At 42.2% G+C, this 21,809-nt stretch overlaps 1 protein-coding gene across 2 annotated transcripts in view; it reads left to right on the forward strand.

Moving 5' to 3' along the window:
• Positions 1–12,154, forward strand: part of KCMF1 (potassium channel modulatory factor 1) — a 78,961-nt gene extending 66,807 nt beyond the window's left edge. For both annotated transcript variants that reach the window (XM_023251819.2, XM_045054488.1), the window contains exons 4-7: positions 1,729–1,830; positions 5,004–5,178; positions 7,279–7,561; positions 11,531–12,154. In XM_023251819.2, coding sequence (XP_023107587.1) covers positions 1,729–1,830; positions 5,004–5,178; positions 7,279–7,561; positions 11,531–11,792 — 822 coding nt within the window. In that variant the 3' untranslated portion in view covers positions 11,793–12,154. The remainder of the gene's footprint in view (positions 1–1,728; positions 1,831–5,003; positions 5,179–7,278; positions 7,562–11,530) is intronic.
• Positions 12,155–21,809: the final 9,655 nt, after the last annotated feature.

Consider the following 21,809-nt stretch of genomic DNA (forward strand, 5'->3'; position numbering starts at 1 on the left):
CCTGCATTTCTCAAAACCGTTGACAATCTAGCTAGGCAAGAGAGAAACACACAAAAAGTAAAATAAGTACAGCGGACACTGCCTGCAGTATCATAGTACAGGAATGACACAGACAGTAGAACCTAAATTCCTGGGAAAGAGAGTTGATTATCTGTACATTTATGAACAGATACAATTGCTCTTCTCTCTGACAGAGGAAAAAATGTCTGAACATCTCTGTGGCATCTTCTAAGAAAGGCACGCACATGTTTCTCCAGTGCTTTCTTCATTTCTTTGCAGGCACATTCCTATGTGACCTCCCTTCTTCTTTTGCACACTGTCCTGCTTAAGTGTTATTTCTCATGAGCATCTTTAGGGTTTCTTAAGGATATTTCTCAGACTCCTGAAGCAGATATAATCAGAACAGCTGAATGGGCATAAGAGGAACTGGAATCAAATCAGAGTCAGACTTTCAGGGGACTTCTGCTTTCTAGTCCTGAGAAGATGGTGATTTGCATTGGCATAGGCTCTGGGGATCAGATAGTTTGTTTTCCTGTCTGTATCCCAGTATTGGCCTTCCAAGTCTCGCCTTGCACCTGCCTCTTCATCTCTTTTACACCACCACAGGCAGGCAGCAAGGTCAACCGAGTGCCTGAATTTTACTCCAGGTGAAAGAATTCAGAGATACAACACGTGTATTGGCAACGTAAATCACATATCCTAGCCTCAGTTCTTTTCTCCCTAGAGAGACACAAGCCTAAAGCTTTGTACACTTCCTGGGGCTCCCTTTGGCTGTGCCCCTTTGCATCAGACCTTTCTGTTTGGTTCTGTTCTTTAGCTCTCAAGTTCTTTACACCTCAAGGCTTGGCTTCCACTCCTAGACCATCATTTACCCATTTGGATTTCTGGAAGAGAAGGGGCCTTTCCTCTCAAAGTTCCTTTCTCTTGATCCTACCCCTCTTCTTCCTGTGTCACCACTCCTCTCTAACCTACCGCTTCAGAAACCACATTTCCAGCCTCTGAAGGCTCCCCTGAGCTCTGCGTGTGCACACACACTTTATTCCTTTCTCCTATCCCTTGCCCTAAGGCGCACAAGAAGTTGGTCTTCTACTCCTTGACCTTAACCTGAACAAGCTTTTGTTCCGCCTCCCATTCCTCTGAAAGATAGAGTTCTAAAAATGGGCTCCCATCCCCATTTTCCCTTGGGAGTCCTATTCATGAATTTATAGAGCATATTTGCACATTACCAGTAATCACTGTCTTAATATATGAGCTTGTATAGTTGTATTTTAATAAGAGCTTTGCTGTCGTATTTGGAGATTGGCCCTCAAATCTAGCTTACTTTGGGGAGGCTTATGTCTCCGTCTTTACCATTCAAGACCAAACTTAGTCAGATGTGAATGTGCACTAATTAAATAGCACATCTTTAAACAAATTTTTTTTTATGGAAAGTGTTTTGTCAGACCATGCAAATGAATCGGCCAGGCTGTTAGAAGGCTTTACCAGAGCTCAAGTTTGAGCTGTTTGTCTAGAACCGTTGTGTCTGACCCTGAGAGGTTATCTGTCAGAGTTGTAAGTAACAGCGTGGATGTGCCGTAGTTCATATTCAGGCCTCCGTTGCTGTTTACTAGTTCAGGATCTCTACTGTGTTGTTGCCTGGTTAAAACTCAGTTATAGTAAAATATTCATCCAACAAGATGTCTGATCAATATCCATCTATTAAATCTGCTTTCTTTACTTTCATTTCAGATTTGTCCAATATGTGCAGCATTACCTGGAGGCGATCCTAATCATGTCACGGATGACTTTGCAGCTCATCTTACACTTGAACACAGAGCCCCTAGAGATTTAATATCCTTTTAAGAGGCAAGAAGGGATAGAGCTGTTTGTAATGTTTGTCATTTTGATTATTTTTAAGGACAATATACCCAAAGACATAAACTAACTTCCAAATTATTTGAGTTTATTTGACCTTTCCTAAAAGTGACTCAGTGTTGAGATGCAATTTATTTCTCTTGTTACATGCTGTGCCCGTCACATGAACAACACTCACTGAAAGCCGCCTTGCTCGTCATCTTCACTTCGTTTCGGTCAGATTCCCTTAAGACCCTTTGCCCAGGTGATAAGTCTTCAGCAGGGTGTTTTCATACGAAAGAGGAAAACACTAATCCGAATTAAAATCTAGTTGAGTACAAGGAGAATTTATGTGCTTCCCCTCTGTGTCCTCTGTTGCCGTACCCCATTCTAGTGGGGGATGATGAGCAGGAGTGCATGCCGGGGCTCCTCTCCCTTGGGAGCCCCTTTCTCCAGAGACTGCCATTCCCCGCCCAGTCTCTGAGTAGGATCGCATCAGTTCACGGCCAGCTCTGAAGTCCTTTCCCACTTTCCTTTCTGCTTCCCCTTCGCAAGTCTGTCTCTCAGCAGTTGCTGGTGATGTTCCCTGTGATCTTCAAGAGATGAACGGCCCACCGGAGTAATTAATTTTGTGCGCTGTGTGCTTCTCGCCTCAAGTTATGAATTGTTTTTCGAAAACTGTCACCTATTAACTCAGGGGTCCATTTTCATGTAAAGGTTTCAGTATTCATTGCAGTTTGAAGTGGTTCAAGAGCTAATCACGACTTTCCTCTTTGCCAGACTTTATTCTGATTTCTTTGATTGCCTCCCGGCAACCATAATCCAGCCATAGTCCTACTGAGGAAGAAACTGGCTTGACGGTTTTCTTGTCCCCCAGCTCCCATCCCTTGCTCACAGTTCCCAATGTTCTAATTGGCAGCATGGCCCTTCGGAGTTAGGGGAATAAAAGCAAACGAAAGCGAATACAAAGATATGGAGCCAACCTAAGAAATGAGAATGTCAGCCAGACCTGAGCCAGTCAAGGACAGAGGAACAGATGACACCACTTTTCCTCTCTCCTAAGTGCTGAGGACATGAAAGCATAATGAAGAAAGTTGTGATTTTTTTTTTTGTTTTTTTCTTGAAGAGAATAAGAAAACCTGAATGGGCCAAGAATACTTAAGTCTTTGAGTCACTTCACATTTTATATGAAAGAATCTTAAAACAATACGGAGCAGGGTTATGCTTGATCCCTGTTCTGCACCGTCTTCATGGAGAAGCTAGGCAAGTAATTGCAAGCCAGGCTGTTATCCTGAATCCTGAACTTTTTCAGCAAGTTCGGGGTCCTGTAATGAAATTAGTATCCATTCAGTAGAATGTCCCGTGTCACCTACATCCATTTTTGTGAGATTTTTATAAGTCCCTGGTTATCAAGAGAACATTAAATTATGCAAAATAAAAATAGGAGAAGGCATATGTTACATTTTAGATTCCTAACCAGTATTGCCATTAAGCTCTGGAAAACAAAATGTTGACATTGCAGTTATCCTGGAAATATACTGATTTTTCAGGTACTTCAAGTGATTCTGTGTGGTGACTTTGTCATGAGGGAATAGCTTCTCTCCGAACCTCATAGGCACCAGAATTTTTTTTTTTTTTTTTTTTTTTGCTGTTTAGATGGAACCTTCCTAAAGTGTACTTTTTACACCTAGATGCTTTTTTAAAAACAAAATATGGTGATCATAACATTACTTCCTGTAAAACCTAAGCCATTATCATGAATACCATGATGAAACAGTACACATTATAATGGCACCTGAGGACTTCAGTAATCACTCATCCTATCCTTAAATCACTCCAAAATCATCGGCTGAAAACTGGGAAGCCAGCAAAGTTATTCTGCACCAGGGCTCCTGGGTGGCTTAGTCGGTTAGGTGTCCCGACTTTGGATCAGGTCATGATGTCACGATTCATGAGTCTGAGCCCCACATCAGGCTTTCTGCTGTCAGCATAGAGCCCACTTGAGATCCTCTGTCCCCCACTCCCTCTCTGCCTCTCACCTTCTTGTGCTCTCCCTCTGGCTCTCTCAAAAATATTTTCAATAAACGTTTTTTTTAAAAAGTCATTCTGTACCATATAGCTGTTCCGTGTACTGCTTTGAAAGAAAAGTCTCTTTGGCTGTGCTTTACCCATACATTTGCCTGTGTGGAAACACAAGGTTGTCTTCATGAGTTTGGGCGGCTATTTGCTGTTCAGGACCTTCTTTACTTTGAGTCAGCTGTAGAAGGTGGGTTAGGCTGCTAGCTTTGACTTTTGTTTTGTTTTGTTTTGTTTTTTTTAAGTAATTTCTTCTGACAGCCAGCCAGGCACCCCTCGGAATTTGACCTCTTGATAAATGTGGTGTTACTCTCTCTCTGTCCACTGCTATTAAAAAATACAAATCTAGTTTTCAGTTTAGCAGCAGCATTAAAAAACAACTTGAAGACAGATTAAAACTAATAACCAAAAGGAGTCTTTTATTCCTGAATTTAAATTATTCATGCAGGGGGCACCTGGCTGGCTCAGTCAGAGAGCATGCAACTCTTGATCTCAGGTTGGTGAGTTCGAGCCCCATGTTGGGTGTAGAGATTACTTAAATAAATAAAACCTAAAAAACTAAAAATGTAAATAAAACTGCTCATACCGTTCTTTTCTATTCCAGATGATAATTGAGACTTGATTAGCATAGCTCCCCTCAGATAAAAAAATTGATGCTTATTAATTTTGGTTACTTCAGTATGAACATATATGAAATTCAGCCCTGAGGTCAGGGTAAGGCGATGCCTTATCTTGGGAGTCTGACCCAATGGTGCCCTTTACCCCAGCCAGTTATTGTCGCTGGAGGCTAGGAAGAAATTTGTTCCTATCTGGAAAAACATTTTTCCCTTTGAAAACACACACACACACACACACACACACACACACACACACACTCACTCATTCACTCACACGTTGCTTTATATTTGAGTGTCTTTTTTTTAGCGTTAATAGCCCTTGTAGATATGGTTGTGATGTTTGCATTCTAAATGAAATGTGCTATTTTTAAATGCTTACAATTTAGGAAATCTGCATGTCTGTCTAACAGGGGCTCAAGTGATTTTTTTTTTTCTTTCTGTGAAATACTTGGGTTCTTTTCTTAACTTTGGAGTTACGATGAATCGAGTGGTGTTCGACATGTACGTAGAATGTTTCACCCTGGCCGGGGACTAGGAGGTCCTCGTGCTCGTAGATCAAACATGCACTTTACTAGCAGTTCTACTGGTGGACTTTCTTCCTCTCAGAGTTCATATTCTCCAAGCAATAGGGAGGCCATGGATCCTATAGCTGGTAAGTTAGTTTCCCATTAATAAAGGAAATGGCCAGGGAGGGGGCCTTCCTTTAAAATGTTTTGGTGGAATTTGTGGTTTTAGTCTCTCATCATGCTCCTACATTCCTTCACAGAACTTCCCCGAATTTTATTAGTATGAAATATTTTAAAAGTGGGCAACATAAAGTAGTTCATATCATTCTGACATTTCTTTAAGCACTTAGAGCAGAAGATACTAAGAAATGGCTCTGGGTTCTATTTGTGGCCTGTATTGAAACCCAAGAAAATGATCAAAGATTTCAGAGTCGGAAGACTTTCAGAGTTCCATGGTTCAACCCCCCCAAACACACAGATAATAAAACTAATTGACAAGACTAGAGAATTAAGCTCTTCTCATAGAAGAAAGTAAAGTAGGAGTTTCTCTGTTCTTGCCTTGATTTGAGAACTATACTCTTAGGGAACATACTGAAAAGTATGTGTTTCAGTAGCTTGAGAAAATCTTATTTAAAAAACGACAACATTTGAATATGTAGTTCATAGCCAAGTCCTCCGGGCTTAGTACATGACCAACCTGGGAAGCCAGCAGCAGAGCAAAGAGGTTGGAGGTGAAAATACAATGTCAGAAATCACAGTAGCCTGAGACTGTAAGATGCACGAAACACAGACAGGCTAAGGTAAGACTCTGGGAAGCCTGTACAAGTTCTGAAATGTGTGCGCATGGTGAATATGTGCCTGAAAATCGTGATGCACCTTGCAGAACAACCCTGGGACGCTGGTAAGTGTGGATCTGTGGTACAAACTAGGAACAGTTTTACTCATACAATGTTCTTTAAAATGTACGGACCTATAGATATAACCTCTAAATTCCAAATGTGCTTTGGGCATTTGGATGTGCAATAAACCCTGTGAACTGAGTTTTGGGGATTTTAAAAAATACTTCTTCATCCAAAGGGAATATTTACCTACTGTCTTTGTTAGTAGGCTTTTTGTAAAAGTTCATTTCTGGAAACAAAATTCAAAAGTGAGAAATTCTTTCCAATTTTTTCTGCCGATGGAAATTAGTTTATTTTAGTTGTAGGCTATATGAAAGAATGGTGTAAGAACCTGTGGGATAAAACAACAGTGAGCTAGAAAACAGAAACACCCGTTAAAGAATTTTAACGACGAAGAGTATTTGCTAGTAAGGCAGACAATTCCACGTAATTCCATGTAAGCTAGGTGGAACTCTCCCATGTGGGACAAGGCGCTTCCTGCACCCTACTTAGATGAGGACTCAGGGACAAAGGTCCACATTGCTCTTGGTGAGTTCAACCTTATCGAAAGAAGAGAGTCTGGATTGTAACAGGCCACTAACTAGGCTGTACAGTCAGGAGCCAGTCAGCCTTACTGAACATTACCAGTGATAGTCCAGTGGTACTCCAGGGCTCTCAAATGACAGTACCAGAAAGTACCAGAGACAAGGCAAAGGTGAGTGGTGCGAGGGTCACAGATAGAAATGATCTGGGCCTCTTGGATGTAATTCGGATCATCATTCAATCATTGAGTAAATGTTTGAGGCCTACTATGCGCCAGGCACTGTTCTAGGAGCTGGAATAGTATAAATGGTAGACTTGACCCCTTCTTTCATGGAGCTTGTATGGAGAAGGTTTATATTATGATTGGGCCGGCAGATGATCCACTTTAATTTACTACAATATTAAGAGAAAGTATAACTAAATTTGTCCATTAAGCAGCAATCTGTTATGTTCTGCTTAAAAATAATTGTATGTGGGTTAATATTCATGGATTTGCATTCTCCATGCACAACAGCCGCTACCTCCAGGAGGCATTCTAAAAGGTACCGAGGGGCGGCGCCTGGCTGACTCAGTCAGTAGAGCATGCGACTCCTGGTCTTGGGATTGTTAAATTCAAGACCCACGTCGAGTGTAGAGATTACAACCTACAAATAAAATCTTTAATAAAAGGAAAGGTGCTGAGCTCCCAGCTGAACTTTATGTTGCCATGGATACCCACCTGCCTGTTGGCCATCGTTTTTAATGCTCCTCTAAAAGCGCGACCTTCAGCCTTTTGTTTCCTGCAGCATCTAACGAGACATTAACCCCCTTCGTTTCCGTTGGCAGAGCTGCTGTCTCAGCTGTCAGGAGTGAGGCGGTCCGCGGGAGGACAGCTTAACTCTTCGGGCCCTTCCGCTTCGCAGTTGCAGCAGCTGCAGATGCAGCTGCAGCTGGAGCGGCAGCACGCGCAGGCGGCGCGGCAGCAGCTGGAGACCGCCCGCAACGCCACCCGGCGCGCTAACACGAGCGGCGTCACCACCACGATCACGCAGTCCACGGCAGCGACCAACATCGCCAACACGGAAAGCAGTCCGCAGACTGTCCACAATTCCCAGTTTCTTTTAACAAGGTAGCTCGTCTGTCCACACAGCTTTGACAAGCAGTGGTTGGCTGGCGCCACGTGGTCTGAAATGATCTTTTCTCTCTTGTGCCTTGTCCGTGTTCTTAAAGGCTGTGTTTGATCCGACCCTTAAAACTCACGATCTCTCCGCAAAACCGCATATTCAGTATTTCCCCGAGAATGTGAAGAATAGTGGTTAACACAGCACTGCTAGTGGTCTCGTTCTGACAGTCAATTATCATCTCATGTGAATTTTTTCCCCGTTTTGCCCATATAACTGAAACACCATTCTCATTACATTCTGGGGACATATTAGGTATCTTTATTGTCATAATTAACATTGCTTTCCTTTTATTGCCAGTTTCAGTCAGCTGTGAAACATAAAAGGTAGGGGAGAGGATTTCACAACATAGTGGTTTTCTCCTGAGAATTTCTAAAGAAGCAGGATTTAAGTTCTTGAAATTGGCACAAACAAAAGTGACAGTTTTCAAAATTTTTTACCATAGTGCAACAAATACTGTGTGCAGTACATACAGTAAATGGTTTTACTGGATGGAATAGAGTTCTTACCTGCTTCTGAAAACTACCATCAGCAACTGAACATCTTTTTCTCCCAAGCCTGTCGGCATTTTATGTGACTTTTAAGAACATAAGGAATTTTAGAAAGAGCAGTGATGAGAAGACTTAGGCTCAACAGGTAATGAACCTGGAATAATCTGGGCCTTTAACAGAGCATAGAGGAATATAAAGTAAAAACTGGGAAGTGAAGGAGAAAAGCAGTGTAATGTATCAGTTACCTCCAAACTGATGCTAGAAGACAATATTAGTTCTCTGTATATTTCATTTATATCATACTTGTAAATGTCTCTGTTGGTACAGTGGCACCTGTGCCTAGTTATAAATAATATGTTTTGGATGCAGAATAAAAAATGATTGGAGACCCCTGTCTAGAGCCCCAGGTTTGCCACTACCTAGTTCGGACTGTTGGCAGATCACTTCTCTATACCTCAGTCTTATCATCAACAGCCTATGAGTTTTGCCTCATGAGAAAGAGAATTATTTTGAGGATGAAATGGAATATTGGTATATGTATGGTCTAGCTCAGTATCTGACATATAATAAAGGCCCAATTAATGGTTCCCGTTATTCTCATTTGTTAGGGGCTAAGGAGGAGGTTTCAGGTGGGGGAATTTACCTTGGGATTATCTCTGCAAAGACAGTAACTGTGCTTGGTGATTACCAGAAAATGTTGCTTCAACATAAACCGCAGAGCCACAGATGGAGCTACCCTTGCTGCCATGTAGCCTTACCTTTTTGGGTCTTCCAGCTTGGCAGGTCTAGATACGTACCTCAACAGGAGACCTGACAATGTGTATATCCACTGAGAGTTCACTGACTGTGGGTGGAATGAATGAATATCTTTGGAAAAGACATCTTCTCACCCTTGACGCTTGGCCCGTTCTTTTTCTTTAGCCTGAAACTCAGTGGGCTTGATTTGGGATTTTTCTCTCTGTAGTTCTTCTACACCACACCCAACTCCTAGGGCGTGGTGTGGGTGGCCTCTGAGCTGCCTTCCTGGATTCTGGTCATAGCTTCTTGAAGGGCCCCTTCTGTCATCTGATACAGCACGTTGCACGTATCTTACAGTTTACAGACCACTTTTCCTACCTTTCACTGTATCATTTGATCCTGACTGGTAAGATCTATCTTAGGTAGTATTTCCAGAAAAACATTACCTGGGACTTTATATATTCTAAGGAACATGTAGAGTTACTTATGTTCAGGGTTTTTTTCTTGACAAACAATTTTGGGCAAAACTAACTAACAAAAGTAGTTCATTTATTATTGGGCTTCTCAGAACTTGAACTATATTAATACGCATTATGAATCTTTAAGGGGAGGAAAGCTTCAAGGCTGTAGTATTTCCAAAGAAAAAACCTGGTCTCTGGTCACATAGCCCTTATGTGATCTATGTGGGGCCCAAGCCTTATCTTTGGCCTCTTTAGCCAGGCACAGTTCCTGTTCATGGCACCCTGGAACTCATCGTGGGGAAACCGTTGCCTTGGGATCCAAATTGTGGATCTTTTAGAAAATTATTGTTGCAGTGCTTGGGTCAGATTTCAGTCTTTTTGGCAATAGAGTCAGCTAACTGGCTAACTCCCAGTTTGAAGATCTTCACAAGCTTTGCAGTTACTTCTAGATCCCAAATGAAGTTTGGCACATTAGGAGATCTAGCCTTGGTACCAGATTTTATCTACTTTTTAGGAATGAAATATTTTCTCAGTTATTTACTAAAAATAAAAACAATAATATTATAGGGTACCTGGCTGACTCAGTCAGTAGAGCATGTGACTCTTAATCATCTTAAAAAAGAAAAAAAAAAACAGTAATATTGCAATTACATGCTCTCCAAAGTGTTGGGGATCTCAGGCTATATGTCTCTGCTTTGCTCACTGTGTAGGTAGTCTTCTGTGTATCATCAGTCATTTCCTTTCAGTGTGAATTTAATGGCTTTTATGTAATTACTTTTCAGATCCTTTTGCTTCAAGTTCTGAAATTTAGATCTTTTCATTTGTCTCTGAGCCATAGATGTAATCATCCAGTGGTTTTGAACTTGACAGCTAAGATTTTGAGCATGTCAGTTAACCTCTGCTTCAGCTTCCTCTTCCTGTAAAATGTTAGTAATATGACCTAACTCATAGGAGTTAAAAGAGATAATAACCTACAGAAAGCACTTAGGACAGAGTTTGACCCATAGTAAGGGCCCGGTATGTATTGTCACTTTCAGCATAGATAGGACAGCAGAGAGCAGGTGCCTGTCCCTGAGGAGCATGGGCTCTAAGTGCACCATCTCTGGGCAAGGCACCTGTCATACATGCCTGCCAGGCACCCTTGCACTCTCACCGCCTTCTCCCTGTTTGGTTACTTGTCCTGACCCCAGTGCTCCAGCTAGTATCCCTTTCTTTCTTTACACCCCCCCCCCTTTTTTTTAAAGTTTATTTAGTTTGAGAGTAAGAGAGAGAGCGCGTGTGTGCATACGCTGGGGAGGGGCAGAGAGAGAGGAGAGAGAGAAACCCAAGCAGGCTTGATCTCACAAACTGTTATGACTTGAGCCAAAACCAAGAGTTGGATGCTTAACTGACTGAGCCACCCAGGCTCCCCTCCCTTTCTTTCTTTGACACTAAGAATGTAGAGAAATAAAATCAATAACTGAAACTAAGCAGAACTTTGCTTAAGTCATTTTATCAGGTGAGTAACAAGAATTCAGCTCTTAACATCTGTCCAGTGTCCATGCAGATGAACCAAGTTTCCCAGCGTGATGCAGATTTCATAAGTGCATATATCAGATGAGCGTACCCGGCTCTTAGTCCGCCCTGCTGTTCAGCCCTGGGTAGGAGAAACAGGGTTGGGGCGGGGGGGGAGGGCATGTGCGTGCGTGTGTGTGTGTTTTCCTGACCTCTCACCCTCCAGAAGGTATCTTCATTTTAGGAAGAATTAGATGGAAGTAATAGAGAAAAGTCAAAGGAACTTCTAGGGGTTTTTTTCAGCCGAATATTCTAGTCACTAGTTTTTGTGACCAGTGTTGCTCCTTTTCCTCGTTTTACTGCCCACGGGTGAAATTCTGGTTAGGAACTCACTACTTCCTCAAGCATACTACCTATTGGAAATTTTGTTTTCCTCTGAAAAGTGCTCACCACCACTTTTTCCAGAGGGAGCATGAGAAGTCTAAGTGTATTTTTTCTCATTGAACCTAAGGAAAGCGTAGATTTGCACCTTGGGTAGCGGTGTTGCTCGAAGTGTGGGGAGTTCACCTCAACGTGATGGAGGTGATACATTAGAGCAGAGTGTTTCAGCAGTATGTCTCAGAGTCTGAGTTCTGCCACCTGAAAGCTGGCACAGAAGACATTGTCGAAATTGACCCTGTACTTGCGCGCTGACATCTTACCGGTAAGACCGTTTCTTTTTTCTGTTTCGCAGGTTGAACGATCCTAAAATGTCGGAAACAGAGCGCCAGTCCATGGAAAGTGAGCGCGCGGACCGCAGCCTGTTTGTCCAAGAGCTCCTTCTGTCCACTCTAGTGCGCGAAGAGAGCTCGTCCTCCGACGAGGATGAACGGGGGGAGATGGCAGATTTCGGTGCTATGGGCTGTGTAGATATTATGCCTTTAGATGTTGCTTTAGAAAACCTAAATTTAAAAGAGAGTAATAAAGGAAATGAGCCTCCACCACCTCCTCTTTGATGACATCCCAATTCGCAGACAATGTCCTCTGTGCTGTATTTGCCAATGAAAGTGGACAACAACTATCTTGGGTTTGTTTGGTGATTGTAATTTCAGGTCTGTCACTCTTGTTACATTGTGTACATTCAAAGGAAGAGAGAAAATATATATGATAATCATTTCCACTTAACTAATTTTTACTTCTAGCAGGTAAATGTAGGTAGCAGTGCAGGGGTGATCTCTGCTTCCTGTACCTTGACATGCAAAAGGCTCTCCTAATACTCCACATTCAAACTGAAGAGGAAAATTGAAATCTCTAATGAAGCTGCTGTGTGTATTTATGAATATTAATGAATAAAAACTGCTTGGATGGTTTACCTTAACTACTGCATGAGGTTTTTTGCAGCGTGCATGAGTTTTAGTGACCTTGTTATTTAAAAAATTAAATACAAGGAGTAAAACTTAAACAAAAATAAAAGCCCAAAGCTTTCCTGAACATTATTCAAGGGTTACACGGCAAAAGAGTTACGTGACGAAGTAGCTTTTGAATAATGTCTGCCTGAATCACCTTTCTTTGTGTGCCTCCTACGCACAAAGCCGGCTCTGCAGCGGAATCTGGGGGTCGTAGCCGGGTGTCGCGCTCCGCCCTGTGTGACTGTCCTGTCGCCCTGTCAGTCCTCTTACCCGTGCGGAGCTCAGCCTGTCTCTCTTAACTCATCTCTAGAAGACGCACCAGTAAAGCTACTGTCGGAATCTGCTGCAGGGGCGTTTGTGCGCCCTAAAAACAAATCCTGTTCATGTTTGTTTAAAGTTTTTACTTTTTGTGGTTGTTTAAAATTTTTTTCAATTGTTAAATATGTTTTATTCGGGTGTAGATGAATTTCATTTATTCACTGTTCAACAAAGTTAACCTGGATTATGTTGTCTTTGTTTTTGAAAATCTCACATTCTCAATCATACTTTGCGTTATTTGTGTACTTGCTTCATAGTTTGCTGAGACAGATCAGATCAGGGGAGCTTTGAGGATTTGCCTTCCCAGATTTTGTCAGTATATCACAACCAAATTCTTAATGCTAACTCTAGCACCTTTTATTTATTGGGTTTTTTCCGGCATAAAAAGTAAAAGCCTTTTAATTGAATCATGCCACCTATATGCCTATATTATTAATCCTATGTGTAAAAAAAAAAAAAAATGTACAGCTTTTTGGGGTTTGGAGGGGCCGGGATATTTTTTATTTTCTGTTTCAGTTTTTGTGCATAGACTTTCACAATGGCTCCAAGGCAGGGACAGCGGGTTTGGGGGTTGGGGGGCAGTTTTTGGAATGTAAATTTAGGACTTTTAAAAAAGGTGCGCACAGCTTCTGATAAATTTATAACTAGACTTAACCTAATCATGTCTTGTTCCAGCTCTCCTTTCTCCAGTCTCCTCTCTTTCTCCTGTCGTCCTTTTCCTTTCCCGTCTGTGTTTCTCCGTTCCTTCAACACGACAAGCATACAGACTTGAACGCCCTCGGTGTTCTTCTGAGAACTGTGAAGTCCATGTTCGTCCAAATGTAACCAAAAAAGAAGTCACCCCACATGTCTAAAAACTGTTTCTTCTCCTGCTCTGAAACTTCAGACTCCACAACAATTTCCAAATATAATAGCTTTGTTTTCTTTAGTTTCTGTGATGGAAAACGTTTTAAAGGAAAAATTTTACACCAGGCTTCTGGTTATACCAGAAGTCCAGCCCAGTAGGGATTTTCTTTTTTCTTTCTTTTTCTTTCTTTTTCTTTCTTTCTTTTTTTTTTTTTTTTTTTCCCCTTCCTTTTTTTCAATTGGTTGTTGAGACATTTCAAAAACCAGTTTTCAAGCTGTGGTCTTTTCAAACACATCTTCTGCACATAAGTCACACATTTCAATAAAGCATTTTCAAGACTGTTGACCACTTGAATTTCTTTGCTGTTGTTGAATTAGCCTAACCATTCATTATTCATGGATATCATTATATATCTAATCCAGGATTTTTTTTTTCTTTTTATGCTAAACGTGGAGGTCCTGATTTTGTGTGAATGCATTACTGTGGATGTGAGAAATAGAAATTGCCAATTATGTGCTTTCCCTTTTCTTCACAAATTCTGGGAAAATGTAAGAGCCTTCCTTTTTTTGACATGGTTTGAGGGAACAACTGTAAATCCATTCAGGGCAGTTTAATCTAGATGATCAGTTGAACACTTCAGAAGACCTAAAGGTTCCTAAGATTCCATCTCATGTAGAATACTGTATATTAATTATTTTTTACCAGATATTTTACAAATACCTCACCTCATCCTGTATGTAATCAATAATAATGTATTTTAGGGTAGAAAGACACAGACTATCAATATAAAAAATATATTTAAGCCCTTCAAATTCTTGTGTCCTTTTTCTTTAGTTTCTGAATTAACATATTATTGGATTTATTGAATAAAAATAATTACAAAGATTTTGATGTAGAGGAGACAAAATCGATATGCCACTGTTTTACAACACCTCCAAGTTTCTAAGATCCTGAGTTTTGCAAGGTTTTTGTTGAGTTTTGAGTGTCTAGGGTATAAGTTTGAAGTGCTCTTCTATAGTGCCTGTCTTTATTTCCTGCTTGGATATAATTTCTCTCTGCTGAAGGTGTTCTGGAAGGAGTTTAATGTCATGACCCTACAGAACCCAAGAAAAATAATGTATAGTGAAGAAGATGCCCTTCAGAGAATGTTCGAAACTATATTTGTTTCTATTCTGTGTGAATTATGGAACACAATGTGTGTTTAAGAATCCCAAAGTAACTCCCGCTAAGCCATAATTGTGTGTAGGATATTTACAGACCTCACACTCCTGGATATTTCATCACGGAGAACAATGGAATTTGGGATTTGACTGAAATGTAGAATCTATCTCATGACTTCCTCAGATTGTTTTTCATTCCACTTGCTAAAATATTTCAGCTCTTTTGAACAAAAAGAAACACCTATGCTTTTTTGTAGCTACAGTCCTAAGATACAATATCTGTATTGTATACAATATCTCCAGTGAAGTACACAGATTTGTATCTAGATTGTATTGTTACTTAAAAAAAAAAAGAAAGAAAAAAAAACATTTGGAACCCAGGTTTGTTACTTAACAGAGTAGCCGGTTCTTATTACATTTATTAGACTCAGATAATATAAAAAGTCCTTTCTCCCTTTGGCCCCCAAAGAAATGTAGCTTAGGATAGCAGATCCAATATTACAGTAACTGAAGTAACACAAAACTGCATCCCATTATCTATTTAAGGGCAAGTAAACGGGGAGTTGGTCAAGGGGAAGGGGAGTGGAAGGAGGTGGCTGGAGAAAAAAGGTCAGAGTGGGATCCCTGCCATTGAACATTGTTCAATAAAAAATAAGTCTAGGGGCATCTGGGTGGCTCAGTCAACCGACTGAGTGTCTGACTTTGGCTCAGGTCATGATCTCACAGTTCGTAGGTTCGAGCCCTGCATCGGGCTCTGTGCTGACAGCTCAGAACCCAGAGCCTGCTTCAGATTCTGTCTCTCGCTCTCTGTCTCTGCCCTCCCCTGCTCATGCTCTGCCTCTCTTTGTCTCAAAAATCAACATTAAAAAAATTTTGTTTAAATAAGTCTAGTGTAACTGGGATTTAATACAATTAGTACGGCCCTATGAAACTGGACTGTATAAAAACTAAGCGTAAACGAGGAGTAGGCACTAAAAGCTCTTCAACAAATGTACCAGTTTAGTAAAGGAAAGCCTACAACAATGTTTATATAAGATACCTTGTGTTTTTAAAGTATATGCTTGCACAGCTTTGGAGGCACAAGTAAAACTTACTTCACGGGCAGTAATAAGTAAAACACTAGGTACAAAAGTTCCCCAGAATTATATGTTGAGGTTAATGCTGACACAAAGGTCATGCTTTTCTGTGCTCTTTATAAAGCTCCACTAGACACTTTAAAACCACAACAGATCTCCCTCGGACAGACATGGTAACCAAAGCCCTGTCCCCAGCTTGGAGTGGGAAGGCGTTTGCAGTTGGAATGCAAGTCGGAGCAGCAGTTTGCAGACTTTCTGAGCTTTTGTGACAATGTTACGAAATTCTGTGGCTTTAAACATGGCCTTATCTGAGTAATTTCATCACAGTGTCCCAAAGCCATGTTCAAGTGACTTTGTTTTTCAGTATAGTGTAAAAATCCAATTTCTTGTGCCCATCAGCTTCAGCCATGCTTAAGCATCTAAATGCTGCTTTATCTTTGTTTCAGAGTAGTACTCATCAACTCTTCGTTCTTCTTTTTCTCAGCCCGTCTCTGTTAAATAATTGTTCTATAAGTATATGAGCCTGGGGAGTTACTTATTTAAGGAACCCCACAGCACGTCTCGTATATAAATGTTTGTTGCCACGTCCTTCAGATTTGAAAGATTATTCATCTCTCAGTGAAGCTGGCCCGCAGGCTAGAATCCACATGGCATTTTAGTCTGTTGTTATCAGGTGGGTAGTGCCTTGGTTAGGTTCCTCATCTTACAAAGTAGGATGCTCCCCGCAGGTCCCCGGGTTTTACAAAGTCGGTTTAACTTTACAGCAACTGGTAAAAGATTCAGTTAAAAAGAAACCCTTAAGGGGCATCTGGGTGCCCAGTTAATTGAGCGTCAGACTTCAGCTCAGGTCTTGATCTCGGGGTTTGTGAGTTTGAGTCCTGGGTCAGGCTTGCTGCTGTCAGCCCAGAGCCCACTTTATATCCTCTGTCTCCCTCTCTCTCTGCCCCTCCTCTGCTTGCACTGCCTATCAAAAAATAAAATAAACATTAAAAAAACATATTTAAAGAAAATAGGAACCCTTAAGTATGATTTTGTGTCCCTGATAATGTTCCTCGGCACACAGATCGCACACAGACATTGATGAGTGCGCATAATGTGATTTGAAAACCCCTGTGGACGTGTGCACAAACCCCTGTAAGGGCCACTTTCCTCAGGCCTAGACTGACGATTTTTCTCTTCCAGTCTAAGAGGTCTTTACTGATCCTTTACAAAGCACCAAGGACCTAGTCTTGACTTTGTTTCCCTTGTAGACAGTGGATGTGACCTGTGATTGGTTGGCTCCTCTGTCTACATAAGCCACCACCACTCCTATCCTCTCTCCTCATTCATACTTTCTGAGCTCTCAGTAGGTACAGGGCTTTGGTCTAAGCCTAATCATCATTTACAACTCGCAATTTTTACACACATTTCCCTGTAAGAGAATTTTTCAGAAACAATTTCCTAGAAGAGCCTTTCTCCCTCACCCAGTTGGGAACGTTTTCAGGATCACCAAGTCTTGCATTTCATAGAGAAGGCGTCCAATCCGCTCTGGTGAGTGAGCTTATCCTTTTTGCTTTCTTCTCTTCTTTTTTAAATTTATGTATTTAGAGAGAGAAGGAGAGAGAATCCAAAGCAGAATCCACCCTGTCCGCACAGAGCCCGATGCGGGTCTTGGTCTCACAAACTGAGATCATGACCTGAGTCAACCGCTCAACCAACTGAGCCATCAAGCACCCCTGAGCTATTCCTTTAAATCTTGCTGCCAGCTTTGAGCACGTTTCAAATTCTGCTGGACACATAAAACATCAGTCTGCATTTACTAGCAAAGCTGGCCCAAAACAGTTGGGACATCCTCTTCTGTAAATTGGAGGAATACCCAGCTCTCCTTTCAGACACTCTGACCGCACCCTATATAAAAGGTTTACGGGAGGTAGAAGCAGCAATATTCCTAGGGTGAGATTTTGTAATCCTAAATGAGCAGGTGGACCAGGCCGCTGGGAAGCAGGCCTCAGCCACTATCTCTAGGGAATGAAGACTTCATAGATTCTTACACCCTAGTCACGTAAACTATCCTGGCCAGTCTTGAATGCCTTTAATTTGGTCTATGACAGCCTCTCATGAGACTAGTTGCACCAATAAAAACAAATTTTGGCGGGCAGTTGGCTGGCTCAGTCGGTAGAGCATGGGACTTGATCTCGGGGTTGTGACTTCAAGCCCTACATTAGGTGTAGAGATTACTTAAAATCTTCAGGGCGCCTGGGTGGCTCAGGCCGTTAACCATCTGACTTCAGCTCAGGTCGTGATCTCGCGGTTTGTGAGTTCAACCCCAGCGTCAGGCTCTGTGCTGACAGCTTGGAGCCTGGGGCCTGCTTTGGATTATGTGTCTTCCTGTCTCTCTGCCCCTGCTCTGCTCACATTCTGTCTCTCTCAAAAATATAAATAAATAAATATCTTCAAAAGAAAAAATCAAGCCATTTTCGGATGTGCAGTACTGATTAAAGTCTGTCGAACTGCAAAAGAGCGTGTCGGAGCAGCCGTTGGAGTGTGGCCCAGCTGGATGGCAGCCACCTTCTTAGCGGACTACTCCTAGAAGCAAAGCTACCTTGGAAAATATCACACTGACTGCACAGTAGCATTTTAGAATAAATTGCAGACATTATAACGGGCTCCCAGACTACACTGAACCCATATGTGGATTATTTTTTGTAACATCACCACTTGGCCACCCAGTTTTTCTGTGATTTCTGATCCGAATATATTCTTGGGTGCATATATAAATAAACTGTGTTACGCACATCACTTTTCATTCATGTGGATAACAGAGCTTGACTTCAGTGGCTGTATCGTATCACTGTAAGATCTAAGTAGTGTCCTTGGGGCGCCTGGGTGGCTCAGTCGGTCCGACTTGAGCTCAGGTCATGATATCGTGGTTCGTGGGTTCGAGCCCCATGTCGGGCTCTGTGCTGACAGCTTGGAGCCTGGAACCTGCTTCGGATTCTGTGTCTCTCTCTCTCTCTCTCTCTCTCTCTCTCTGCCCTTCCCCCACTCGTGCTCTGTCTCTCTCTCAAAAATAAATAAACGTTAAAAGAAAAAACTTACAAAAAGATATAAGTAATGCCCAACCACAGACTCAGACATCTGTGGTACCAGTGTCTTAGCTGTTCTACAGGGAATTTTATAGTATCAAACACCCCATGAATATCTTATTTCTCCTCTTGTCCCTCTCTGCTTCCTTTCTATTTCCTTCTGGCTTCTGTCCGTGCAAGTATGTTTCATTAATGCTTCCGGTGACACCCGAAGTTTTAGCTCCGTTTGCCTACAGAATTTTCAGGTCCCGCCCAGATTACCCTAAGACCCATTGCTGATGTCGTTTAGGAAGACCACCAAGATTATGCTGACCCTGAGAGGTGGAGGTGTGGCCTCAGTCCTCAGTCCAGAAAAGGACTTTGGAATACTTACACTTACTTACAACTTCACAGGGCGAGTGAGACTGGAAGGAATTGGGAAGAACTCGCCAGAATTTCTTCATCGGCGTGACATGAGCCCCACCCACCCAAGACCAGAGAGACGACAAGGCTTTGCTCCTTATTAACTGTTTATCCTCTTCAGGGTCCCTGTTGGCCTCTTGACTGTTGTTGGTTTTCCCTTTTTGAGCACCAAACTGCCTCCAGGTAATAGTAGGGTTAAAAGTGATGGTGGAGGGGCACCTGGCTGGCTCGGTGGGTAGAGCATGTGACTCATCTCGGGGTTGTGAGTTCAAGCCCCGTGTTGGGTGTAGAGATTACTTAAAAAGAAAATCTTAAAAGAAAAAAAAGTGGTGGTGGAAATCACAAAATTTTGGCCTCTAGCCTGAACAAGAGCTTTAACCTGGGGCTCTAGAGCTTGAGACTATGAAGTAGGGTATCTGGGAAGGAAGGTGGGGTATATATTTTAATAATACTTGAAGCATATTTCAATGAGACTTTTAATTCTTTCTAGAGTTTTTGTGCAAGTGTTCACCGTTCTGTGGTTACAGAGCACCAGACATGTCCACCTGAGTAAACTAAAACCCACCGTGTAGACTTTCACCCAGGTGTTTGTCCAGTGGCTCTCATGCCAGACATTCTCTTCACCCTACTCTGTTTCAGGTTGCCTTCAGCCCAGGATTGGCTAAGATTTCTTTTCTTTTCTTTTTTCTTTTTTTTTTTTTTATGTTCATTTACCTTTTGAGAGAGAGACAGAGACAGAGTGTGAGTGGGGGTAGGGACAGAGAGAGAGGGAGACACAGAATCCGAAGCAGGCTGCAGGCTCCGGGCTCTGAGCTGTCAGCACAGAGCCCCACATGGAGCTCGAACTCATGAACCATGAGATCATGACCTGAGCCAAAGTTGGATGCTCAACCGACTAAGCCACCCAGGAGCCCCAGGATTGGCTAAGATTTATTAAAGGATGCAACCAATACCAATTTTCACATCTTATTATACTGTTAAAAGGCAGACATTGTATACATCATTATGAGGCATTTCAGGTAGAGTTTAGGGCAGTATTTGACAAAGTATTTGGAAATGCTCAGCTTTTAGATGTTTTCAATTCTGTAACCAAACATAACAGATGGCAACCAGGAGAAAGAATGGAGTAAGACTGGTGGAAAGAAGTGGTTGGAAAGATTACAATGAATGAGGAGAATTGATAAGAATTTTCAGTTTTAGAAATTAGGGTTTAGGGGTGCCTGGGCGGCTTAGTTGGTTAAGCGCCCAACTCTTGATCAGCAAAGAGCCTGCTTGGGATTCTCTCTCTCTCCTCTCTGTCCCTCCCCTGCTTATGCTGTCTCTCTCTCTCTCTCTCTCAAAATAAATAAACATTAAAAAATTTAAAAACAAAGAAATTAGGGTTGAACTCATCATCTTGAGGTTCCCTCTCCCATTTCATAAGTACCCAAATCGTGCCTGAATTAGGAGGTAACTCCTGGGCAATAATTGGTCAGCCCATTCCGGACAGGAGTCTGAAATTTGCAGAATTCCCTGGATTACTGGTATTGTTCACCCCAAAGGAGGAAGAGGAGAAGAGATGGTGTTCCTTGGTCAAAGGTTAAAATTTAAAATTCATGGTGAGGATTAAGAGATGCACAATTTTGTGTCAAGAGTAGTGGCTGGAAATCAAAGTGAGTTACAGGTGACGTTTGGGAGAAACCTGGAGAATGGGGCTCTGGAATTAAAGCTTAGAGTTGGAAAGGTCCAGTCTGCCTCTGAATGCAGGAGTCGCCATGGAAACACTCCTACCAAGGGAACACCCACCCCAGAAAAGGGAGAAGATGAAGTGCAGTGGTTGGGAGCACAGATGGGTTTCAATCTTGGATCTACCCGCTTAACGAGCTGTGTGGTCTTGGTCAAGTTAACCTGAATTAAAAAGCATGTCTATTTCCTCACTGTTAAGTGAAGCTAATGATAGTATTAAATACTGTGTTAACATAGTGCTGGGTGCAAAGTAACCATTCAATAAACAGTAGGTGGCAGGTCAGAAGGCAGAGAACACAGCCCAAGATTCTCCTGGGAACAAATCCCAGAAGACAGAGAGCATGCACCTGGGTAAAGGCAATACATTGATTCAATTAGCCTGCCTACTGCAAACATTTATAAAAGATTCTGGCAAAAATCTCCATGAGAATCAGTGACCTAGTAAAAATCACACACACACACACACACACAAAAACCCACAAGAATCTTTTTCTGAAGAGTTTGAGACCAGGGGGAGGGAGGCGTCACCCTAGGTCTGGTGATCATAGTTGTCAAAAAATAAGCACTGGTAGAGGCCTTCCCGAGGATCCTGTCACCTTTCCATTTACTCATCTGGTTGAGCCCTACCATGTGCCAGGCACTGTTCTCGGCACGTGGGGTTCTGCCGTGAACAAAGCGAAGATGCCCCAACTCATCACATACCACGACTTTCTGTCCTTGCAGTTGCTTAGACCAAAAGCTGTTGGAATCATTTTCTACTCTTCTTTTTCTTCGAACTTCACATCCATTTAATCAGCAAATCCTGTTGGCTCTCTTGCCACAACTTATCCAGGAACTGGACCCTTCCCACCACTTCCAGGGCTGTCCCTGGCCCAGACCAGTGTCATCCCCTACAGGGTCAGGGGCATGCCACAGTGTGGCATCCCTGTCTCTTCCCACTCCCTCTCAGCACGGCGGCTGGAGGACCTCGCTAGAACTCAGGAGACCCCATCGCCAGGAGCCTCAAATCCCTGCAATGGCTCCCATCTCTC

This window comes from Felis catus, chromosome A3, assembly GCF_018350175.1.
Source record: "Felis catus isolate Fca126 chromosome A3, F.catus_Fca126_mat1.0, whole genome shotgun sequence".
Classification (NCBI taxonomy): Eukaryota; Metazoa; Chordata; class Mammalia; order Carnivora; family Felidae; genus Felis; species Felis catus.